The sequence below is a fragment of the Macaca thibetana genome, chromosome 14 (assembly GCF_024542745.1).
Source record: "Macaca thibetana thibetana isolate TM-01 chromosome 14, ASM2454274v1, whole genome shotgun sequence".
NCBI classification, from domain to species: domain Eukaryota; kingdom Metazoa; phylum Chordata; class Mammalia; order Primates; family Cercopithecidae; genus Macaca; species Macaca thibetana.
The window spans coordinates 102,088,249-102,109,948 of record NC_065591.1 but is presented as its reverse complement, the minus strand read 5'-3'; the positions used below and the strand labels follow the sequence as shown (position 1 = coordinate 102,109,948).

Sequence of the window (21,700 nt, the reverse complement as noted above, 5' to 3'; positions counted from 1 at the left end):
TCACGACTTGCTGGGTTTGTTGCTGCCATGACTGCACTTTTATTGCTTTTGGAGGAGTAGGTATGGAAAAGAGCACAATATATTGCTTTAGGAGGAGTAGGTATGGAAAAGAGGCAGGGCAAGACCACTTTAAGACATTTAAGAGTGGGAGAAAATTAAGAATTTAATTGGTTTAATTAAGTTTAAACCAATAAACTTGCAGATTAAAATTAAGAGAATTAAGAGTGGGGAGGAGGGAGTAAATTTTTATTTTTATGAGGGAAGAGTGGAAGTATACAAATATTTGATATATAAATATGTCTTTGATATATAATGGTTTAGGCAACTTATTATTTATTATTATTTTTATGCTTTTTTTAATAGAGGAAAGGAAAGATTTGAAAGACCAGGTTTTGTTTCAAGTTAGAGATGGAACCCCAGGATATGCATCTAGGTTTCTTTGTTTTCCATGTGACATTTTATGAAATTATGTATTCTGCTACTAATAGATGCCAGTTTCAATTAAAAGCATACTAATATATTCATAGACTAGAAATGTCTTTTTTTTTTTTTTGAGACAAAGTCTCACTCTGTTGCCCGGGTTGGAGTGTAGCGGTGTGATCTCAGCTCACTGCAGCCTCTGCCTCCCGGATTCAAGTGATTCTCCTGCCTCAGCCTTCTGAGTAGCAGGGACTGCCGGCATGTGCCATCATGTTCGGCCAATTTTTTATTTTTACTAGAAACAGGGTTTCATCATGTTGCCCAGGCTGGTCTCGAACTCCTGACCTCAAGTGATCCACCTGCTTCAGCCTCCCAAAGTGCTGGGATTACAGGCATGAGCCACCATGCCTAGCCAGAAATGTCTCATTGAGGTTAAACAATATTCTCTTTTTCTTTTGAGATGAAGTCTCACACTATCACCCAGGCTGGATTGCAGTGGCACGATCTTGGTTCACTGCAGCCCCCGCCTCTCAGGTTCACGCGATTCTCCTACCTCAGCCTCTCGAGTAGCTGAGATTATAGGCACACACCACACCCAGCTGATTTTTTGTACTTTTAGTAGAGATGGGGTTTCGCTGTGTTGGCCAGACTGGTCTCGAACTCGTGATCTGCCTGCCTCAGCCTCCCAAAGTGCTGGTATTACAGACTTGAGCCACCGCGCCCGGCAACAATATTCTCTTGATATAAATATTTTCCATTAATAACTAAATTGGTATAAAAACTTAGGTTTTAATAGCATTTGTACATAGCTTTGTCCTGAAAAATTTAAGGTAGAATTTTTACATCTGTGTGTTATATATATAAGCTAATACAAAATATGTATAAGCAATTTCATGAAATATGTTTTTGAAATTCTAATCTCTGATTTTTAAAATTAGAAACTTAACAAAACTCTGTTAAGTACTAAGTGTGTACCCAGACAACCCTTTTTAATAATACCTGTGTTGTTCCGTGTTGATGGATGGGTAGTTACATATTCTGCCTTTCCACTTTACCTTACCTAAATGTTCACAGAGTTTGTTTTAATAATACCAACAAACAAACAAAAAAATCTCCCACAAGCCCGGAGTAGTCCATAATGTTATCAAATAGCGTCGACATTACTTTGGTTATTGTAATCACTGGCTATTGTAAAGAATGCTGCTGTGAATATCTTGATACAGATTACTTTCTTTTATATTTAGTTTGGGGGAAGAAATATCTTCTGGGAGATTTATTACAAAAGCAGAATTTCATATTGAAAAAAGCAGTGTAGCTTTCGTTATGTATTCTCTACTTTATAGAAATGTGGAGCCAATATATGGTGATACCTACAATACTTATCTACTTGTTTGCCAACATTGTTCGTCAACCTTGCCATGAATAATTAATATTTATTTTGCTGGTTTAATGAGTATATCATTGGTAAAACACTTGTAGTTTTAATCAGTAGAACATTTGTGTGTTTTTTTAACATAAGGTTTGTTGGCGAAGTTTCTTATTGAACTGTTTACGGAGTGGAATCTGAGCAATGTCTTTATATGTTTAACCATTTGATTACTTTGCATAACAGCTTTATTATACTGTTGCAGATTTTTCTACTGTTTTTTATTTTGGTATTTATTTTACCTATGTAGAGATTTAAAATAAAATATATTTATCTTTTTTATTATAACCTATATATCTTTCTTAGTCATATTATGTTATCCTTCCAAAACTGGAATTTTTTTCAAGTATCTTTTTTTTTTTTAATTATTTTTTAAAAAACATAGAGACGGGGTCTTGCTATGTTTTCCAGGCTGGTCTTGAACTCCTGGGCTCAAGCAGCCCACCTGTCTCAGGCTCTCAAAGTGCTGGGTTTGCAGGTATGAGCCACTGCTCCTGCTTTCTTTTTGAGAAAAATATTAAGTTACTTACATTTTATTAAATGACATTGTGAAGTTATGGGTCCAACTTTAGTTTACTTATTTAGAATAATTCTGTTTTTTCATTGTAAGAAATTAGTTTTTTAGGCCAGGCGCGGTGGCTCATATCTGTGAGCATCTTGGGAGGCTGAGGCAGGCGGATTACCTGTTGTCAAGAGTTCAAGACCAGTCTGGGCAACATAGTGAAACCCCGTCCCTACTAAAAATACAAAAATTAGCCAGACGTAGTGGTGCACACCTGTAATCCCAGCTACTTGGGAGGCTGAGGCAGGAGAATCGCTTGAACCTGGGAGGCGGAGGTTGCAGTGAGCCAAGATCGCGCCACTGCACTCCAGCCTGGGTGACAGAACAAGACTCCATATCCAAAAAAAAGAAATTAGTTTATTACAAAACCTCTACATTTTCATTTACAAGTTTACAGATTTCATTTTAATTCTTCGAGCCTGTTAATATTTTAGAATATAAACATTCTGGTCTTTTCATTCATTCCTTTTTTTTTAAAAAAGTGGTGGTATTCTATGGAATTTTTTTTTTAAATGTTTTATTTTTTAGATTTTAGACAGAGTCCTGCCCTGTTGCCCAGGCTGGATTGTAGTGGCGTGATCATAACTCACTGCAGCCTCAAACTTCTGGGCTCAAGTGATCTTTCTGCCTTAGCCTCTTGAGTAGCTAGGACTACATGTGTGCTCCACTATGCCTGCTTTATTTTTATTTTTTGTAGAGACACTGTCTCTCTTTGTTGCCCAAGCTGGTCTTGAACTCCTGCCCTCAAGTGATCCTCCTGCCTTGACCTCCCAAAGTGCTGGAATTACAGGTGTCAGCCACCATGCCTGGCTACTATGGATGGTTTTATTACCTGTCTTTATACTTAGTGGTTTGTGAATATCTTCCTATGTCATTTAGTATTTTTCTATAACATTTTGATGGGCTGCATTGTGAGCTTGTGGATCCTGAGATATACCATGATTGACCTAGCTAAACTCCCAGTTTTACATATAGTTTTATAAATTGTACTATAATTAGTCTTTGTAGTTGTAGCATTGTACATATTTGTTAATATTTTCTTCAGGTATATTTCTACAAATGAAATTAGTTAGCAGTCTTTTCCTATCAAAAAAGAGGAAGACAGGCTAATACATTGTAGAGCTCTGGATGCTGGGTGTCAAAAGACTTGTAGTTTGGCCATTTATTGCTCATGTAACTTAGGACAAACCATTTTGGCTTGGGATAAAACTTTTAGTGATCATATTACTAATTGAAACAAATGCTTATGTAATCTAAACTACTATGATTCAAAAAATGGCCAAAGTTTTGATGCAGACACACGTCTTATATATGTGTGAAGAATTTAAATAAAATTGTTCTATGAAATATGAGATGAAGCAATTTTGCTGAACCAATAGGTTATAGCTCATTTTTTGTTTGTTTGTTTTTTGAGACGGGATCTTGCTCTCTCACCCAGGCTGGAGTGCTTTGGTGATCTCAGCTCACTTCAACCTGCACTTCCCAGGCTCAAGCAATCCTTCCATTACCATGCCTGGCTAGTTTTTTGTTGTTGTTGTTTGTTTGTTTGTTTTTTGGTAGAGATGGGGTTTTGCCCTGTTGCCTAGGCTCCTCGCAGACTCCTGGGCTCAGGTGATCCTCCCACTTCTCAAATTGCTAGAATTATACACGTGAGCTATTGCACCTGGCCTGGAGGCTATTTTAATCAAGACCTGAGATGATGAGACCTGAACTAAGGCAGTAATAGTAGTTGGGATGAAAAAAGGGTATAGAATTTAAAAATTGTACTGAAATACATTTAGGTTCATGAAGGTAGGTGAGTGTAGATGGGAATAAGCTAGGAAATGATAAGAATTAAGAAATGAGGGGTTTATACCTCCAACAGAATTTCATTGTCTAGTGGTTCATGCCTGTAATCATAGCACTTTGGGAGGACCAGGCTGGCGGATCACTTGAGCTCAGTTTGAGACCAGCCTGGCCAACATGATGACACCCTTTCTCTACTAAAAATACTAGTATTTTAGTATTAGCTGGGTGTGTTGGTGGATATCTGTAATCCCAGCTGCAGAGGCTGAAGCAGGGGAATCGCTTGAACCCCGGAGGCAGAGGTTGCAGTGAGCTAAGATTGCTCCACTGCGACTTCTGCACTCCAGCCTGGGCGACAGAGCGAGACTCCATCTCAAAAAAAAGAAAAAAATCTTGGGAGGAAGTTTCCTCTGAAGAGGTTTATTGGTAATCAATTACTTGTGATTGAGTAGAATTTGGGAAGTGGCCTTACCTAAATTTCATTTTTATTATAACTTACAGAGAATTTCTCTTTTATTAGTTATGGCATCTTTTCTTTTCTTTTTTTTTGGAAACACAGTCTTGCTGTGTCGCCCAGGCTGGAGTGCAGTGGGACGATCTCAGCTCACTGCAACCTCCACCTTCCGGGTTCAAGTGATTCTCCTGCCTCAGCCTCCTGAGTAGATGGGATTACAGGCACCTGCCACCATGCCCAGCTAATTTTTGTATTTCTGGTATAGATGAGGTTTCACCATGTTGGCCAGGCTGGTCTCAAACTCCTGACCTCAAATGATCCTCCTGCCTCGGCCTCCCAAAGTGCTGGGATTACAGGCATGAGCCACCATGCCCAGCCTTAGTTATGGCATTTTAAACAGCAATCAGTAACTTTTTTTGTTTGTTTATTTGTTTGTTTTTAAGACAGGACCTTGCTCTGTTGCCCAGGCCAGAGTGCAGTGATATGATCACTGCTCACTGCAGCTTCAGCCACCTGGGCTTAAGCAGTCCTCTCACCTTGGCCTCCCAAACTACTGGGATTACAGGTCCCAAAGTGTTGGGATTACCAATGTGAGCCGCCGTGTCTAGCTGAATGCAGGTTGTTAGTGTGCAGAGTTTTGCCTGTTTCATACACATTGGGTGAATAAGCTATTCATATTTTTCTTTATTCATATTTTCAAACTTACAAGAAGAAAAAATAAGCCAGGTGCGGTAATCCTAGCACTTTGGGAGGCACAGTTGGGAGGACTGCTTGAGGCCAGGAGTTTGAGACAGCCTGAGCAACATAGGGCAACCCTGCCTCTACGAAAAAGTAAAATAAAAAAAAACTAGCTGGGCATGGTGGCATGTGCTCATGATCCTAGCTACTTGGGAGCCCAAGGCAGGAGGATTACTTGAACCTGGGAGGCTTAGGCTGCAGTGAGCTGTGATGTCACCACTGTACTCCAGCCTGAATGTCAGAATGAGACCCTGTCTTTAAAAAAATAAAAATTAGTTTCTTCCATTTTTTTACAGATTACATTAATCAGAATTTCCTTTTATTTTTGGCAGTACAGAAAAAAAAACATTGAAAAAGTGTTCTTAAGCTCTTCAGAATCTGAATCCATCTGTCCTCACTTTTATTGTTCCTTTCTCTAACATCTTGGATACAGAGATGAGCCTGACTCAGAGAGTGAGCTTTTGGGCCCTAAGCAATGATGTTTCCTTGTTCTTTGTTGTCTGTAATTAAATTAAAACTTCTAGGTAGATCAGTGTGTTTATACCAAGTTATTTGAAATGTGCGGTATTTTTAATCTTGGATTTTAGTCTTTTTAGGGAATGTGCAATGCTAGTAGAAGACATTGAAAATTAGAATGAAATCACTCCTTGTTACTTTAAATCCACCTTTTCAAATATTTTTATTTATATCTTACACAAATTATAGTTAAAACAAACCTTATATAAAAAGATAATACATTATGCTTTTTTTTTTTTAACAGAAAGTGACAACATAATTCATAGAAGTGAAGAATTTTTAAAGAAGGTAACAAAAAGAGAAAGAAAATGCCAAAACCAGTAAGTGTATTTTATTACATTTGACAGTATCTACATAATAAGATATCATTAAATTCGTTTTGGAACAAGGCAAAGAATGTTGGTAGAGTTGTTGGAAGAAAAAGGCACTGATATTACTGTTGTTTTTAAATTAATGTGACCAGAGCGTAGTATTATGTGGTCATGAGTTCTAAGGTCAAACTAAGTTCTTACCTTGGTTCTGCCACTAATCTGGGTGACTTTTGTTAATTTAGCTCAATCTATCCAATTTTTAATTTCCTTACATATAAAATGGGAATATAATTAGTTACCCAAGGGAGTATGGTAAGGGTTAGAAGAATCTGATATATATATTTAGTGCCCAGTAAATGGTAACATTGTTAAATGGGAGGAAGTAATGAGAGGTCAGAAAGATCTATGAATTTTAGTTTTCTCATAATTCTACTTTAGATGCAATTGATACCCATACTGATACTATATAGTCTTAGATTTTTTTATTTAAGGGTATACTTGTGATTATTTTACTTAGTTTTATAGTTATTTGGTTCTTGACTAAAGTTTATTCCTTTATTCTTAAGGTGTAATTGTTCTTAATCTAATAAAGTAAGTTGTTTTTGTTTTCTGGAATGTTTCTTTTGGCCAATTACAATTTTAAAGAAAGTCATTAGTTATCATTTTTGGGATTTTCTAGCATGGATAACACTTTGGAATGACTGAAAGACTCAGCAGGTCGCAAACTGTGCTTTGTTAGCGGGAGAGAAGACTTAAAAAAAGGCATACAGATCAAAAAGAAAATTTCGTATTTGCAGATGACATGATTGTTTCTGTAGAAAATCCTCATAAATCTACAAAACAATTACTAGAACCAATAACTGAATTTAGCAAGATTGCCAAATACAAGATTGTATTTAAAAAAATGGCCTTTTTAATATAAAAGTAGTTTGGTTATTTAGTTTGGTTATTAAAAAGCATGACATACTTAGTAATAAAGGTACAAATGCTGTACAAGATCTCTACACTGAAAACTAGCTATAAGAAATTAAAGATTTAAATATGTAGAGAACTATAAAATATGTATAGAGATCTTTATAAAGTTGTATTAAGATGTCAGTTCTCCATAAAAGTTTTCATAAATGAAATTCAGTTCCAATCAGTTGACTCCAGGCAGTCTTCTTTGATTAAAATTGACTAGCTGATTCTAAAGTATATTAATATATGGATATGCCAGAATGTGCACAGAATAACTAAAGCAATTAAAAAGAAAAAAAGAAAACTTACACTCCTGGATTTCAAGGTTTATTTTTAAGCCACTAAATAAGACATTGAGGTACTGATGAAAGAATAAATAGATTAATAGAATCAGTGAAATGAAAATACACCAACACACATACATACACATATGTATTCATTAGATTTTTGACAATGCTGTCACACAATTTAATGGAGAACTATAATTATTTTCAACAAATGGTATTGGCACAAAGGGTTATCCGTACAGAAAAACATGAACATTGACTGTTGTCTCACAATTTACAAACATAAACTCAATGGATTATAGACCTACATGCAAAAGCCCAAACTGTAAAACATCTAGAAGAAAACATAGGAAAAAATCTTTGTGACCTTGGAGTAGGTGAAAATTTTTTATATATTAAAATTTTAAAAATTTTATATAATACACAGAAAATCTGAACCATTTCGAAAAAGTTGGACTTAATCAAAGTTAAAAACTTTTGCTACTGAAAGATAGAAATAAGAACATGGAAAGGCAAGACAATGGGATAAAATAATTTGCCACATAAAGTTCTTTTACGGTTCAATAATAACACAACTCAGAATTTTTTTTTTTTGTGGGCAAAATATTTGAGCAGATATTTCACAAAAGAAGCTATATTAAAGACTGGTAGGCCAGGCGTAGTGGCTCACGCCTGTAATCCCAGCACTTTGGGAGGCTGAGGTGGGAGGATCACTTGAAGTCGGGTTTGGGACCAGCCTGGCCAACGTGGTGAAACCCCATCTCTACTGAAAGTACAAAAGTTAGCCAGGCATTGTGGCGCATTCCTGTAGTCCCAGCTACTCGGGAGGCTGAGGCAGGAGAATTGCTTGAACGCAGGAGGCGAAGGTTGCAGTGAGCCAAGATCGCACCACTGCACTCCAGCCTGGGTGACAGAGCGAGACTTGTCTCAAAACAAAACAAAAAAATAACAACAACAACAAAAAGACTGATAATAATCCAGTGTAGATAAGGATGTGGAGCAGCTGTGACTTTATTGTATTTCTGTTAGGAATGTGAACGTTTACAGCTACTTTGGAAAACTCCTTGCCAGTATAATTGAGTGGAGAGTGTTTATTGTTCCTTAAAGAGTCAAAATTATTATGCGCAGTTGGATATCAGTTGTGTGTTGTTGATTCATTAAAGATTCTGGAAGTATAGAACTTGCCTTGTGGAGGAAACAACTCTTGAAGCTAGATAAGTTTCAGAATGTGGAAGTTTTTGGATTTTAGAACAATGAATATATAATGTATTATGTGCATATGTCATTATATCATGAAACTCCCATCAAGGTCTATGGCGTCACCTCTGAAACATTGATATTTTTATAGTTTAATGGGTGAATAGTCGCTTGAAATGGAATAAATTAATTCACTACAAGTGATAGTCTTGTATCACTTCATGTCAGATTTTTGCTCAAAATTAACTCATCTTCAGGTGTCAGTGCTTTTAAGATGTCAAAATTATGGAATAGGAACTGTGGACCCATATTTACAAGACTCACAAAGCCATAATGATCTAGGAGAAAATATCTGACAAATGAGTAAAGTGATTTATATGGAGCAAATTATAAGCACTTCTTTCAAAAGATTTTGAAAGTCATTAAAGGAGATCTAAGTCAATGTAAAGTGAGAAAACCATAGTCATGTATAGAGTCTGTATTAATAAAAATGTTAATTCTTACCAAAAGATACTGAAGAATTTTGTGTTGTTCCAATACTAAATCATAAATGGTGTATTTTGTAAAGTTCACAGTTTTTTTTTTTTTTTTTTTTTTTTTTTTTTTTTTTGAGACGGCATCTCGCCCTGTCGCACAGGCTGGAGTACAGTGGCATGATCTCGGCTCACTGCAACCTCCGCCTCCCAGGTTCACGCCATTCTCCTGCCTCAGCCTCCTGAGTAGCTGGGACTGTAGGCGCGCACCACCATGCCTGACTAATTTTTTTGTATTTTTGGTAGAGACAGGGTTTCACCATGTTAGCCAGTATGGTCTCAATCTCCTGACCTCATGATCCGCCCGCCTCAGCCTCCCAAAGTGCTGGGATTACAGGCATGAGCCACTGTGCCCAGCCCAAGTTCACAGTTTATATGGAGCCAAGAGCAAAGATAATGATCCAAGACTAGTCAAAATAGTTCTGAAGAATAATGGAGACTTGCCCTACCAGGTATCAAGACTTATTTAAAGAAATACTAATTAAGACAATATGATATTAAGAGTAGTTTAATTTACCAGTGGAACAAAATTAGATCCACACTTATGCAGATACTTGATTTGTGACAGCACAGACTTTGGAGAATAAATAAACTAATTAATAAATGATGTTGGGATTTTTTTAAAAAACCCATATTTTCATTCATATGGAGATTGAAAAATGAAATTGGACCTCTAACATCATAAGCAAAAATCATTGAAAATTATGAAAATCAAAATAGGAAATATATGAATATCCTTATGACTCCCGAGTATGGAAGGATTTCTTTTTTTTTTTTTTAATGTTTTTATTTTTTAGTTTTTTTTTGAGACGGAGTCTTGCTCTGTTGCCCAGGCTGGAGTGCCGTGGTGCAGTCTCGGCTCACTGCAACCTCTGCCTCCTGGGTTCACGCAGTTCTCCTGCCTTAGCCTCCCGAGTAGCTGGGACTATAGGCGCTCGCCACTACGCCCAGCTAATTTTTTGTATTCTTTAGTAGAGACTGAGTTTCACTGTGTTAGCCAGGATGGTCTCGATCTCCTGACCTCATAATCTGCCTGCCTCGGCCTCCTAAAATGCTGGGATTACAGGTGTGAGCCACCACGCCCGGCCTGTATGGAAGGATTTCTTAAGGACGACAGAAAAAATTGGCCAGGCACAGTGACTGATGCCTGTAATCTCAACACTTTGGGAGGCCGAGGCAGGTGGATCACTTGAGGTCAGGAGTTCGAGACCAGCCTGGCCAGCATGGTGAAACCCCATTTGTACTAAAAATACAAAAAATAGTCGGGCATGGTGGTGCGTACCTGTAATTCCAGCTACTTGGGAGGCTGAGGCAGGAGAATTGCTTGAACCTGGAAGGTGGAGGTTGCAGTGAGCTGAGATCGCGTCACTGCACACTAGCCTGGGCGTCAGAGTGTGATGCTGTCTTGGGGAAAAAAAAAGATGGTAAAAAATTGATATCTGTGTGTAAAATATTTATAAGTTCAACATTGAAATTAAGTATGTCAGTTTATCATAAAGGAACGCTATGAAGACAGTAAAATGACAAACCACAATATGGGAGATTCTTTTGTAAGAAATAACTGACAAAGGATCAGTATCAAGAATATATAAAGACTTCCTAAGTAAAAGTAAGAAAAAACAACCCAATAGGTGAATAAGCCATATGTGTGAACATTCAAAGATGAGAATGAGTGGTCAGTTAAACATATTGTATTAGTTTTCCATTGGTCTGTGACAAATTACTACAAATTTAGTGTTATAAAACAGCACCCATGTGTTATCCCATAGTTCTATAGGTTAGGAATCTGGGGTGATGTGACTGAGTTCCCTGCTTCAGAGTCTTATAAGGCTGAAATCAAGGTGTAACTTATTCTGCAACCAGCCAGATAAATTGATTAGCTTAGGTCCTCCTAGATAATCTTCCTGTTCTAAAGTCAGCTGATTAGTAATCTTAAGTACTTCTGTAAAATCCCTTTAATCGTGTAATGCACCATAATCATGAGCATGACACCAGGGGCCATCTTAAAATTCTGTATGCACGTGCCATATACAGAAATGTGTACTTCATCAGCAATCGAGGATCCCACTTTAAGACCATACTGAGATACCATTTTCTGCTAACTGAATTGTCAGATATTAATAAATCTGATAATGCCCACTGTTCCTGGAAATAGAGAACAGCAAGAATTCTTATACAATGCTTACGGGAGTATACGTTGACGCAGTTACATTGTACAGTTCAGCATTATGTGGTAAAAGGAGAAGGTGTGCACACTTTATTACTCAAGAATTCTGACTATATTCTGGAGAAATTCTGACACTCGGAGACATGTACAAGAATGTTCATAGCAGTATTGTTCTTAATAGCCAAAAAATTGGAGACAGTGTTCATTGACAGTAAAATGGGTGAGTAAATTTTTGTTTGGCCACATTCAGACTGTTGCATAGCAGTGAAAATTCTAATGACAAAAGCATCAGGGAATCTTAGAAACATATTGTGAAAAATTAAACTAATATAGTGCAATTTTAGAGAATTTATTGAAGTAGAATACACATACCAAATGGTATGGGGGTCCCAGCCACCCAGGAGGCTGAGGCAGTAGGATCGCTCGAGCCTGGGAGGTTGAGGCTGCAGTGCGCTAGGATTGTGCCACTGAACTCCAACCTAGGCAACGGAAAAAAAGTGTGTAGTTGATGAATTTTCATGAAGTGAATATACCCGTGTAAGCATTGCCCACATCAAGAAAGAAAACTTGATCAACAAATATTGTGCGGTTGTATTACAGCTAAAAATCAAGAAAAATGAAGCTATTTTACATATAGATACATATATTTATGTTAGAAGCATTTTTTTAAAAAAGCAAAGAGAATAACACAAAATTTAGGTTAGTGGTTACCTGTTGGTATTTACAAAGAAGAAATACAGTGATATATGCAACATTATTTACCATTTCTTGTTATTCAGTTGGATGGTAGATTTATGGGTTTCATTTTATTCTTCTTCATTGTTTACATATGATACATGTTTTGTATATATCATTTCTTAATAAGATACAGTTTTAGAAAAGAAAAAAATAAGATTATTTTAAAGAAGGATGAATCTGTAAGATTTGATTACAGAAGTTATTCCAGGTGAAAGCTAAAACGTGCTGAGGTTGTGATTGTTAGACATATGGGGAAATAACTCTGATTTAGAGTTTTTATAGTGTGAGTTAAAGTTAGAAAGATAAAATGGCACAAGCTGTGTCCTCAGTAAACCTACAGGCTGATGGAAAAAGATACATAAAAACAAATGCAGTAATACATATTAATATAAAATTTTAAATACAGTTGTTACAGAAACAATGTTAGTAGAAATCGCTACAGATTTATACTGGTTAAGGGAAAAGTAAAGATTGTTAGAAAATAGATACAGAAACAACAAAGGAAGTATGGGAAAATTAAAGGAGAAATAATAAAAGATAAAATAATTTAAAAAGCGAAAAAGATGTATTTGGATCACGTGAAGAATTCTAGGTGAAGATGCTATTCTGTGGTAAAAATTATTTTGGTAAGATATGTTAAGTTTTTGAGATATTAGAAAGGTATTTACACAATAAAATTATTATTTAAAATAGAGTTTGGAGCTAGGCATGGTGGCACATGCCTGTGCTCCTAGCTACTTGGTAGATTGAGGTGGGAGTATAGACTTGGCGTCCAGGAGATCAAGGTTGCAGTGTGCTATGATTGCACGCATGAATGGCCACTGCACTCCAGCCTGAGCACAACGTGGAGATCCTGTCTCTAAAAACAACAAAAAAATAGAGTCTAGCAAATAAAGCACTGTAGATAAATGCTTTCCTAAAGTGAAGAATGTATTTACAGTATGAATAAAATGAAATCTGATTTTTATGTTGAAAGAAATATGGCATAGTTAATCACATTCAAAGAATTTGGAGTTAGACCTCAATTTAAACACCTGCTTTGCCTTTTTGTTTTCGGAGGCAGGGTCTTGCTCTGTTGTGCAGGCAGACGTTCAGTAGTACAATCGTAGCTCACGGCAGCCCTCAAACTCCTAGGCTCAAGTGATCCTCCCAACTCAGCCTCCTGGAAATAACAGGCACATGCCACCACATCCAACTAATTTTTAAATTTTTCGTAGAGACATAGTCTTGCTGTGTTGCCCAGGCTGGTCTCAAACTCCTGGCCTCAAGAGATCCTCGCACCTTGGCCTTCCAGAGTGCTGGGACTAAAGGTGTGAGCCACCATGTCTGGCTCTTGCTCTGCATTTTAATAAGCATGTGTCCTTAGGTGAATAATGGAAACTCTTTGCATTTCTATAGAAATAAAAGTAATATCTCCTAGTATTATAGCAAGGGCTAAATGAGAGTATGGAAAGCCCATAGCTTAGTGTCCAGTATATGTTAAGTATTCAATAGATATTCCTAAATGAGGACTTTATAAGCTCTTTGTTTTTCAAATAGATTTTCTTATTAGAATAAAACTTTATCACTTTAATAAAATCATAAAAGTTTTCTCATGCCTAATAACTTCTCTTTTCTACTTATCATTCATTTTATTTTTATTACAGATCAACGTAAGAGTAACTACAATGGATGCTGAGCTGGAATTTGCCATTCAGCCCAATACAACTGGCAAACAACTTTTTGACCAGGTATCATTTAACTGCTTGAAATATGTGACTTTTGACACCATAGTGTGAATGTTGTTGCATATTTTCTCTATTTTTCTGTACTTTTGCTGATAATCCAACAATGTACCACTTCGAATTTTTTGTAGTAGCTATTCAGATATCCCTACTACAGCAGTAGGGATATTCTTTATTCTTTCACATTTCTACATTTGTGGGAGAGGACTTCTAGAAAATAATTTTCAGCAGGCATTTATTTAACCTCTGTGAGAATCATTGTGATGGCGACTAAAAGGGATTCAAGGATAATCCACAAAGTTGTTGAGTGAAATGAGTAGGAATCCTGGGCAGAAGGAACAGCAGGAGCGAAAGGCATAGGGAATTACAGGTTGAAAGCACCCCTTATCCAAAATGCTTGGGACTAAGATTTAGGATTTTTTTAGATTTTGGAATGTTTGCGTATGTGTAATATCTTGGGGACAGGACCCAAGTCTAAACACAAAATTCATTTATGTTTTGTGTACAGCTTATATACATAGGCTGAAGGTAATTTTATAAAATACTTTAAATAATTTTACGCATGAAATAAAATGTATACTGAGTTTTGACTGCGACCCATCATGTTAGGTCAGGTGTGGAACTTTCCACTTGCAGAGTCATGTTGGTACTGAAGAGGTTTCAGATTTTGCAGCATTTTGGATTTTGGATTTTTGAATTAGGGATGCTCAACCTGTGTAGGCTATATGGAGATCACTAACGACAATTTGGTGTCATAGGTTCATAATGTTTGAGACAAAGGTTGGGATATGGAGGTCAGGTATCCGTTATATTAAGGAACTGGGACTACTCATCTTACCTTTCTTCTCAGTCTTGAGTGCGCATTAGAGTCACCTGTGGAGCTTAAAAAAAGGGCGAGGAGACAGTGCTTGGAAACCCCTTCCAGAGATGCTGATTTAATTGACTGGGCCTACTCTAAATCATCAGTATTTTAAAAAATAAGCTTCCCGGGTAATGTTGTATTGCAATGTAAGCAAGTTTTACTGAGAAAACGAGGTAAGAGATTGGCCCCAGGGATTAAGTAAGAACATGAGGAAACTATTGCAAAGAGAGAGGAAGGTGGTATATATCATGCGTAGCTTGAAACTTAGAGGAGGATAACTTTTACATAAACTTTACATACACTTTTTCTTAGGAGCAAGAGAGCAATAGCCTGTAGTCAGAATAACTTGATCTTAAAGAATGAAAGGGTTTCTAGCATTTCAGCAATAAGTACCACTAGATACCTTGGTTTTGTTAGTTGTCATTCTGTCAAATACAGATTCAAATCTGAAGAAATAAAAATTTTAAATTCTGGAAAGTTGTTTCTTCTGACAAATACTATACTTAGTCTCTTGATTTGGTAATTCATAAATTTAAAAGTTCTGATAAGGTCTTTTTGGATGATGGAAGGCTTTTTGTGTGGATGTGCAAATTTTTAAAGCCAAATCATAAAGAGCTAAGTTCACCATACCTTGTGAACCAATCTCCACTTTTTTCTTTTTTCCAAACCACTTTTGTTCTGGTATAATACTCACTTCTGTTGATTCTTCTGTGCCTCCTATTTATGAATATATTGTCTATCTTATTTGAAAAAAATGTGAGTAGAGTTAGCATTTATTGTACTTCATAGCAAATTGAAATGTTATTTATAGTAAGTGAAATGTTTGTGGCAGCCAAAAACTAATCAGCAAGTTATCCTTTTTGGTATTGGGTACTAAGAAATAAAACTTGTTTTTTATTAAGTAGAATTACTTTCACTTGGATACAGGAAAAAGAAACCTCATTTATTATAGGGCAGTAATGTGTGGTGGTTTAGAAGTGTGGGCACTGGAGCCACACTGCCTGCATTAGTTCCAGTTGTAGCTGTTTGACTTTGGACAAATTAATCTCTTTGCCTTATTTTTCTCATTTGTATAATTAGGATGATGATGGTAACATTATTTCTTCAAAGGTTGTGAGAGTTAAATGAAAATCTGTGTAAAGTGCCTAGAACAGTATTTGATGGTTTTATGTATATCTCTTTCTGTTTATATAGATAAATACAGTGTCATGTGCCGCATAATGACATTTCAATGACGGGCCACTTAGGCAACGGTGGTCCCATGAGAGTGTAATACTATATTTTTACTGTACCTTTTCTATGTTTAGATATGTTTAAATACACAAATACTTAACAGTTGTGTTAGAGTTGCTTACAGTATTCAATATAGTAACATGCTGTACAGGTTTGTAGCCTAGGAGCAACAGGCTGTACCATATAGTGTAGGTGCGTAGTAGGCTATACCATTTAGGTTTGTTCAAGTATACTCTATGATGTTCATACGATGATGCAGTTGTCTGACAATGCATTTCTTAGAATGTATGCCCATCGTTAAGCAACCCTCACTGCACACACACACACACACACACACACACACACACACAATTCATATTGTAAATAGTCTAGATTATTATTTATTTCTTTATTAAAAAAATTTTTTTTTTTTTTAGATAGGATCTCACTCCTGTCACCCCAGGCTGGAATGCAGTGGTGTGATCTCGGCTCACTGCAACCTCTGCCTCCCAGACTCAAGCGATCCTCCCACCTCAGCCTCTTGAGTAGCTGGGACTACAGGTGCGCTCCACCATGCCTGGCTAATTTTTTTTTTTTTTTTTGTATTTTTGGTAGAGATGGGGTTTCGTCATGTTTCCCAGGCTGGTCTTGAACTCCTGGGCTCAAGTGATCTGCCTGCCTCGGCCTCCCAAAGTGCTGGGATTACAAGCATGAGCCACTGCCCAGCCTGGTCTAGATTATTGAGTATTGTTATCTGTTATGGACTCTTCTCTGCAGTTCTTTAGTCCCTATTCTATTTCCTGACTGCTTTCCTTGGACTCAAATGCAATGATGAGCTTTCCTTGAACTCAAATGCAAGGATCTAAAAATGCAGACTTTACTTTTGTATGTAGTGTGTGTGGAATGAGCTGGCAGGTTCAGGTCAAGCCGGTAGTAAACTGGGTCCTCTAAAATGAGACCACATAGCTACATGAGTCCATGTGTAGTAAAGCCCCATGTCTGATTATGATGTTAGATCGAGGCCAGCTGCTCTGTATTTGGGGACTCTTGAGTGCTTGAAGTCCTTTGTTTTGCTTCTTGCTGACTCTTCGTGACTGGCCTCCTCCTTTAGCTGCTTCTTGTGAGATTAAAGTGTACAGAGTGTTCATACCCATGTCTTTAAGCTGGACGTGGTGGCTCACGCGTGTAATCCCAGGACTTTGGGAGGCCAAGGTGGGAGGATTACTTGAGGTCAGGAGTTCAAGACCAGCCTGTCCAACACTGCAAAACTCTGTCTCTACTAAAAATACAAACATTAGCTGGGCGTGGTGGTGCGTGCTTGTAGTCCCAGCTACTCAGGAGGCTGAGGTGGGAGAATTGCTGAAACCCGGGAGGTGGAGGTTTCAGTCTGCACTTCAGTTTGGGCAAAAAACAAACTATATATATATATTATATATGCATTTTTTAAATTTTAAAAAAATGTATGCTTTATAGTGTATTAGCATGATAGACTAACTTGTAAGTGAATATACATATGTTATAGTTATGTGCCCAAGCAGTTTCAGTTCTAAAAGTATGTGATCAAAAGTTTATGGGAGCTCAAAGGATAGCCTCACTAAAGTATATCAATTAAAAAAAAAACATTCTAGGAGCACCTTCTGAAGAAGTAGGGAAGAACCATTGGGGAGATAGGGCGTTTCAGGGAATTTCACAGCTGAGCTCTCTTGTTCCTTGTATTTGTGTAATAGTCTAAAGTTAGTTAAGCTATTATCCCTTGTGCCCACTGTGGTGCATCTCCCTTTTACTTAGCCCCCATTGTGAATCTCACAGAGTGTGGAGGCAGAAGCTGAGCCCAACTGCTTTTTGTTATACTTCTCTCTGCTGCTTTTGACCTGTACATTCCTACTCCTGCCACTCCAAGCTTCCATGTTTTCTACGGCACTGCTGGGGCAACCTATCTTTTACCAAAGTTAGATTATTTGGAATCTCCTTTTGTCCACATTGAATTTTTCATTGTTTGACATTGATCAGCTTGTGCATTATCAATATGAGACTTTATGTTCCACATCTTCTAGAAATTTCTCACTTTTTGCTTTTTTGATGATAACATTTTCTAAATGCTTTTTTCTTGTTTTTATTTTTATTTTTTTTTTGTTTAAGACAGGGTCTTGCTCTGTCACTGAGGCTGGAGTGCAGTGGCATAATCACAGCTCACTGCAGCGTTGACCTCCTGGACTCAAGTGATCCTACCACCTCAGCCTCCTGATTAGCTAGAACTACAGATTTGCATGACTACTCAGCTAATTTTTTTTTTTTTTTTTTTAAAGAGACAAGATCTCCCTACGTTGCCCAGGCTCTTCTGAAACTCCTGAGCTCCTCCTGCCTTGGCCTCCTAAAGTGTTGGGATCACAGATGTGAGCCACTGTGCCCAGCCAGTGTTTTTTTTTTTTTTTTTTTTTTTCTGTCATTTCAGTGAAAATTTTCAAGAGTGGGAAAGTAAATGTAAGGGTTCAGTTTGCTGTCTTGAAACCAAAAGCCTGGAATGTTGTAAGATTATTTTGTGTGTTTGTATGTGTGTGTGATTTTTTTTTGTTTGTTTTTTGCTTTTTGTTTTTGAGACGGAGTCTCGCTCTGGCACCCAGGCTAGAGTCAGTGGCGTGAACTTGGCTTACTGCAGCCTCCGCCTCCTGGGCTCAAGCGATTCTCCTGTCTCAGCCTCCTGAGTAACTGGGATTATGGGTGTGCACTAGCACACCCGGCTAATTTTTATATGTTTAGTAGAGATGGGGTTTTACCATCTTGGCCAGGCTGGTCTTGAACTCTTGGCCTCAAGTGATCTAGCTGCCTTGGCCTCCCAAAGTGCTGGTATTATAGGCGCAAGCCACCGTGCCCCGCCAAATGTTTTAAAATTATTTTTAAAAAACAGGCTGTGCATATAATCCCAACACTTTGGGAGGCCGAGGCGGGCAGATCACTTGAGCTCAGGAGGTCGAGACCAGCCTGGGCAACATGGTGAGACCCTATCTCTACTAAAAATATAAAAAATTAGCTGGGTTTGGTAGTGCATGCCTGTGGTCCCAGCTACTCGGGAGGCTGAGGTGGGAGGATCGCTTGAGCCCAGGTTGGGGGTGGAGGTTGCAGTGAACTGCGATTGCATGACTGCACTCCAGCCTGGGTGACAGAGCGAGGCTCTGTCTCAAAACAAACAAAAAACAAACCAAGGGCCAAGCGCAGTGGCTTGCATCTATAATCCCAGCATTTTGAGAGGCTGAAGTGGGAGGATCACTTGAGGCCTGGAGTTTAAGATCGGCCTCGGCAGCATTGCAAGACCCTTGCCTCTACAGAAAAACAAAAAAACAAAACAAAACAAAATTAGGTGTGGTGGAATGCACCTGTAGTCCCTGCCATTCAGGAAGCTGAGGCAGGAGGATTGCTTCAGCCCAGGAGGTCAAGGCTCCAGTGAGCCGTGAATCACACCAGTGTACTCCATTGGGAGTAGAGTGAGACCCTGTCTTTAAAAAAAAAATAAGCAAAAAATCCCACAAAAAACCAAGAATGTTTATTATTTAAGAACTGATATTGAATCTTTCTGTAAAGCTTTTAAAATGTTAATGAACTTTTACCTCCCTGGATCATTTTCCTCATTTTATTTTAAATATAGATTTTTTTTAGAAAACATATGCTTTTGTTAGGTGTGGGCAAGCTGGATGTGTATCCTAACTTCACCACTTTATTTACTCTTACTTGCTTTTTTTTTTTTGAGATGGAGTCTTGCTCTGTCACCCAGGCTGGAGTGCAGTGGCACTTGGCTCACTGCAAGCTCCACCTTCCGGGTTCACACCATTCTCCTGCCTCAGCCTCCCGAGTAGCTGGGACTACAGGTGCGCACCACCATGCCCGGCTAAGTTTTTTTTTTTTTTTTTTTTTTTTTTTTTAGTAGAGATGGAGTTTCACAGTGTTAGCCAGGATGGTGTCTCCTGACCTCGTAATCTGCCTGCCTCAGCCTCCCAAAGTGCTGGGATTACAGGCGTGAGCCACCAAGCCCGGCCTATTTACTCTTACTTTCAAGTGCATACCACAGGCTAATCATTCTGTGAGATGCTGTGGATTTTAAGACACACAAATCAATAATCTCTGTCCATAAGTATTATGCAGTCAAGGAGGGTAAATAGACACACTGCTAAAAACACAATTATGATAGAGTAAATGTTCTAATAGCGGGATAGATAAAGTCCTGTGGGAATATCAGGGAACAAGTGATTAATTTTATCTAGATGGTAGGAGAGCTTTATTCACAGAAGGCATGTTAGTTGAGCTGGTCCTTAAAGAATAAATATGTAACAAACCTGCACGTTGTGCACATGTACCCTAGAACTTAAAAGTATAATAAAAAATAAATAAATTTTTCTTAAAACAAATTATTCAATAGTTCGTAAAAATACAGAAGACCCATTCTAGGCAGAGGAAAAAACATGAGTAAAAATGTAGAATGGTGGAATTGATGGTATGTTCTAAGAATGGTTTCTTGCTCAGTGAAGGTAGAGCATGGAATATATCAGAAACTTTTCTTATCACCAAAATGATACTATTTGCCCTAAATATACCAATAGGGTACTTGTGGGGGTAAATGGAAATTGGAACGTAGGATTATGAAAACTATATATATATATATTTGAGACTCTTGTTATTTTTGAGGTCATGATAGATAAGGAAAAGGAGGTGTGAAGAAGTGGATCAAGTAAGAGGATTGAAGTGACACTACAAAATCGAGGATAGAGGCTAGGTGCAGTGGCTCATGCCTGTAATCCCAAGACTTTGGGAGACCGAGGCAGGCAGATCACCTGAGGTCAGGAGTTCGAGACCAGCCTGGCCAACATGGTGAAACCCCATCTCTACTAAAAATACAAAAAATTACTTGGGTGTGGTGGTGCATGCCTGTAATCACAGCTACTTCGGAGGCTGAGGCGGGAGAATCACTTGATTGGAGACGGAAATTGCAGTGAGCCGAGATCGTGCCATTGCACACCAGCCTGGGTGACGAGCAAAAAAAAACAAAAAACTTCTCAAAAAAAATAAAAAAGAGTATAGAAAACTTGAATTTGAGTTTTCAAAAACGTTCCTTTAATATCTTAAATTTAGGAAAAGCCTTTTCTATGGCAAAGGAATGTACGTATACTTATGTAGTTTTGTTCTCCTTTGGAAGTGTAGTATTTAGACACAATATGTATCTTGGACTGAAATTGTTTTTTGTTGTTGTGTTTTAGGTGGTGAAAACAGTTGGTTTGCGTGAGGTCTGGTTTTTTGGGCTGCAGTATGTAGACAGCAAAGGTTATTCTACATGGCTTAAACTAAATAAAAAGGTAAAATATGTACAATAACATTAAACTAATAATTACGTTAAGTTGAAGTTATCATGAATTTGTGCTGGAAAAGCTAAGTCTGACTGATTCTAAGCTTCCTTTTGTAGTTATCTGTTAATCATTGTGAGCTACCATCCTTTTTTAATTCAGTCAGGCACCATCAGCTTACCATCTCAAAAAAAAAAAAAAAAAAAAAAAAGACATGCTTGCTTTTCCTATTTGAAAACTTAGCCTATGACAAATATTAAAGCAGGTATTACAAATGGCATACTAAGTACTTCAATTTTGATGTAAATACCTGTAGGATAAGCTTCTCAAGAATATGAAGATAAGTTTTCAATTTGGTTATTGGAATCTGAGTTATAGGTCACATTTAAGAGCATAGAACCTTTTATCACATATATTTGTTTATAGATTTAGAATATTACACACTAAAATGTTCATAGATTTAGAATCTATTTCACTTCATTTT

The 21,700-nt window shown here is 37.6% G+C and overlaps 1 protein-coding gene across 3 annotated transcripts in view; it reads left to right on the top strand.

Moving 5' to 3' along the window:
- Positions 1-21,700, top strand: part of RDX (radixin) — a 115,970-nt gene that overhangs the window by 11,230 nt on the left and 83,040 nt on the right. For 2 of the 3 annotated variants that reach the window (XM_050757717.1, XM_050757716.1), the window contains exons 2-4: positions 6,146-6,221; positions 13,738-13,821; positions 21,133-21,228. In XM_050757717.1, the coding sequence (XP_050613674.1) occupies positions 6,210-6,221; positions 13,738-13,821; positions 21,133-21,228 (192 nt within the window). In that variant the 5' untranslated portion in view covers positions 6,146-6,209. Of the gene's footprint in view, positions 1-6,145; positions 6,222-13,737; positions 13,822-21,132; positions 21,229-21,700 lie in introns of those variants that run through there. The other variant, XM_050757718.1, reaches the window with a different exon arrangement.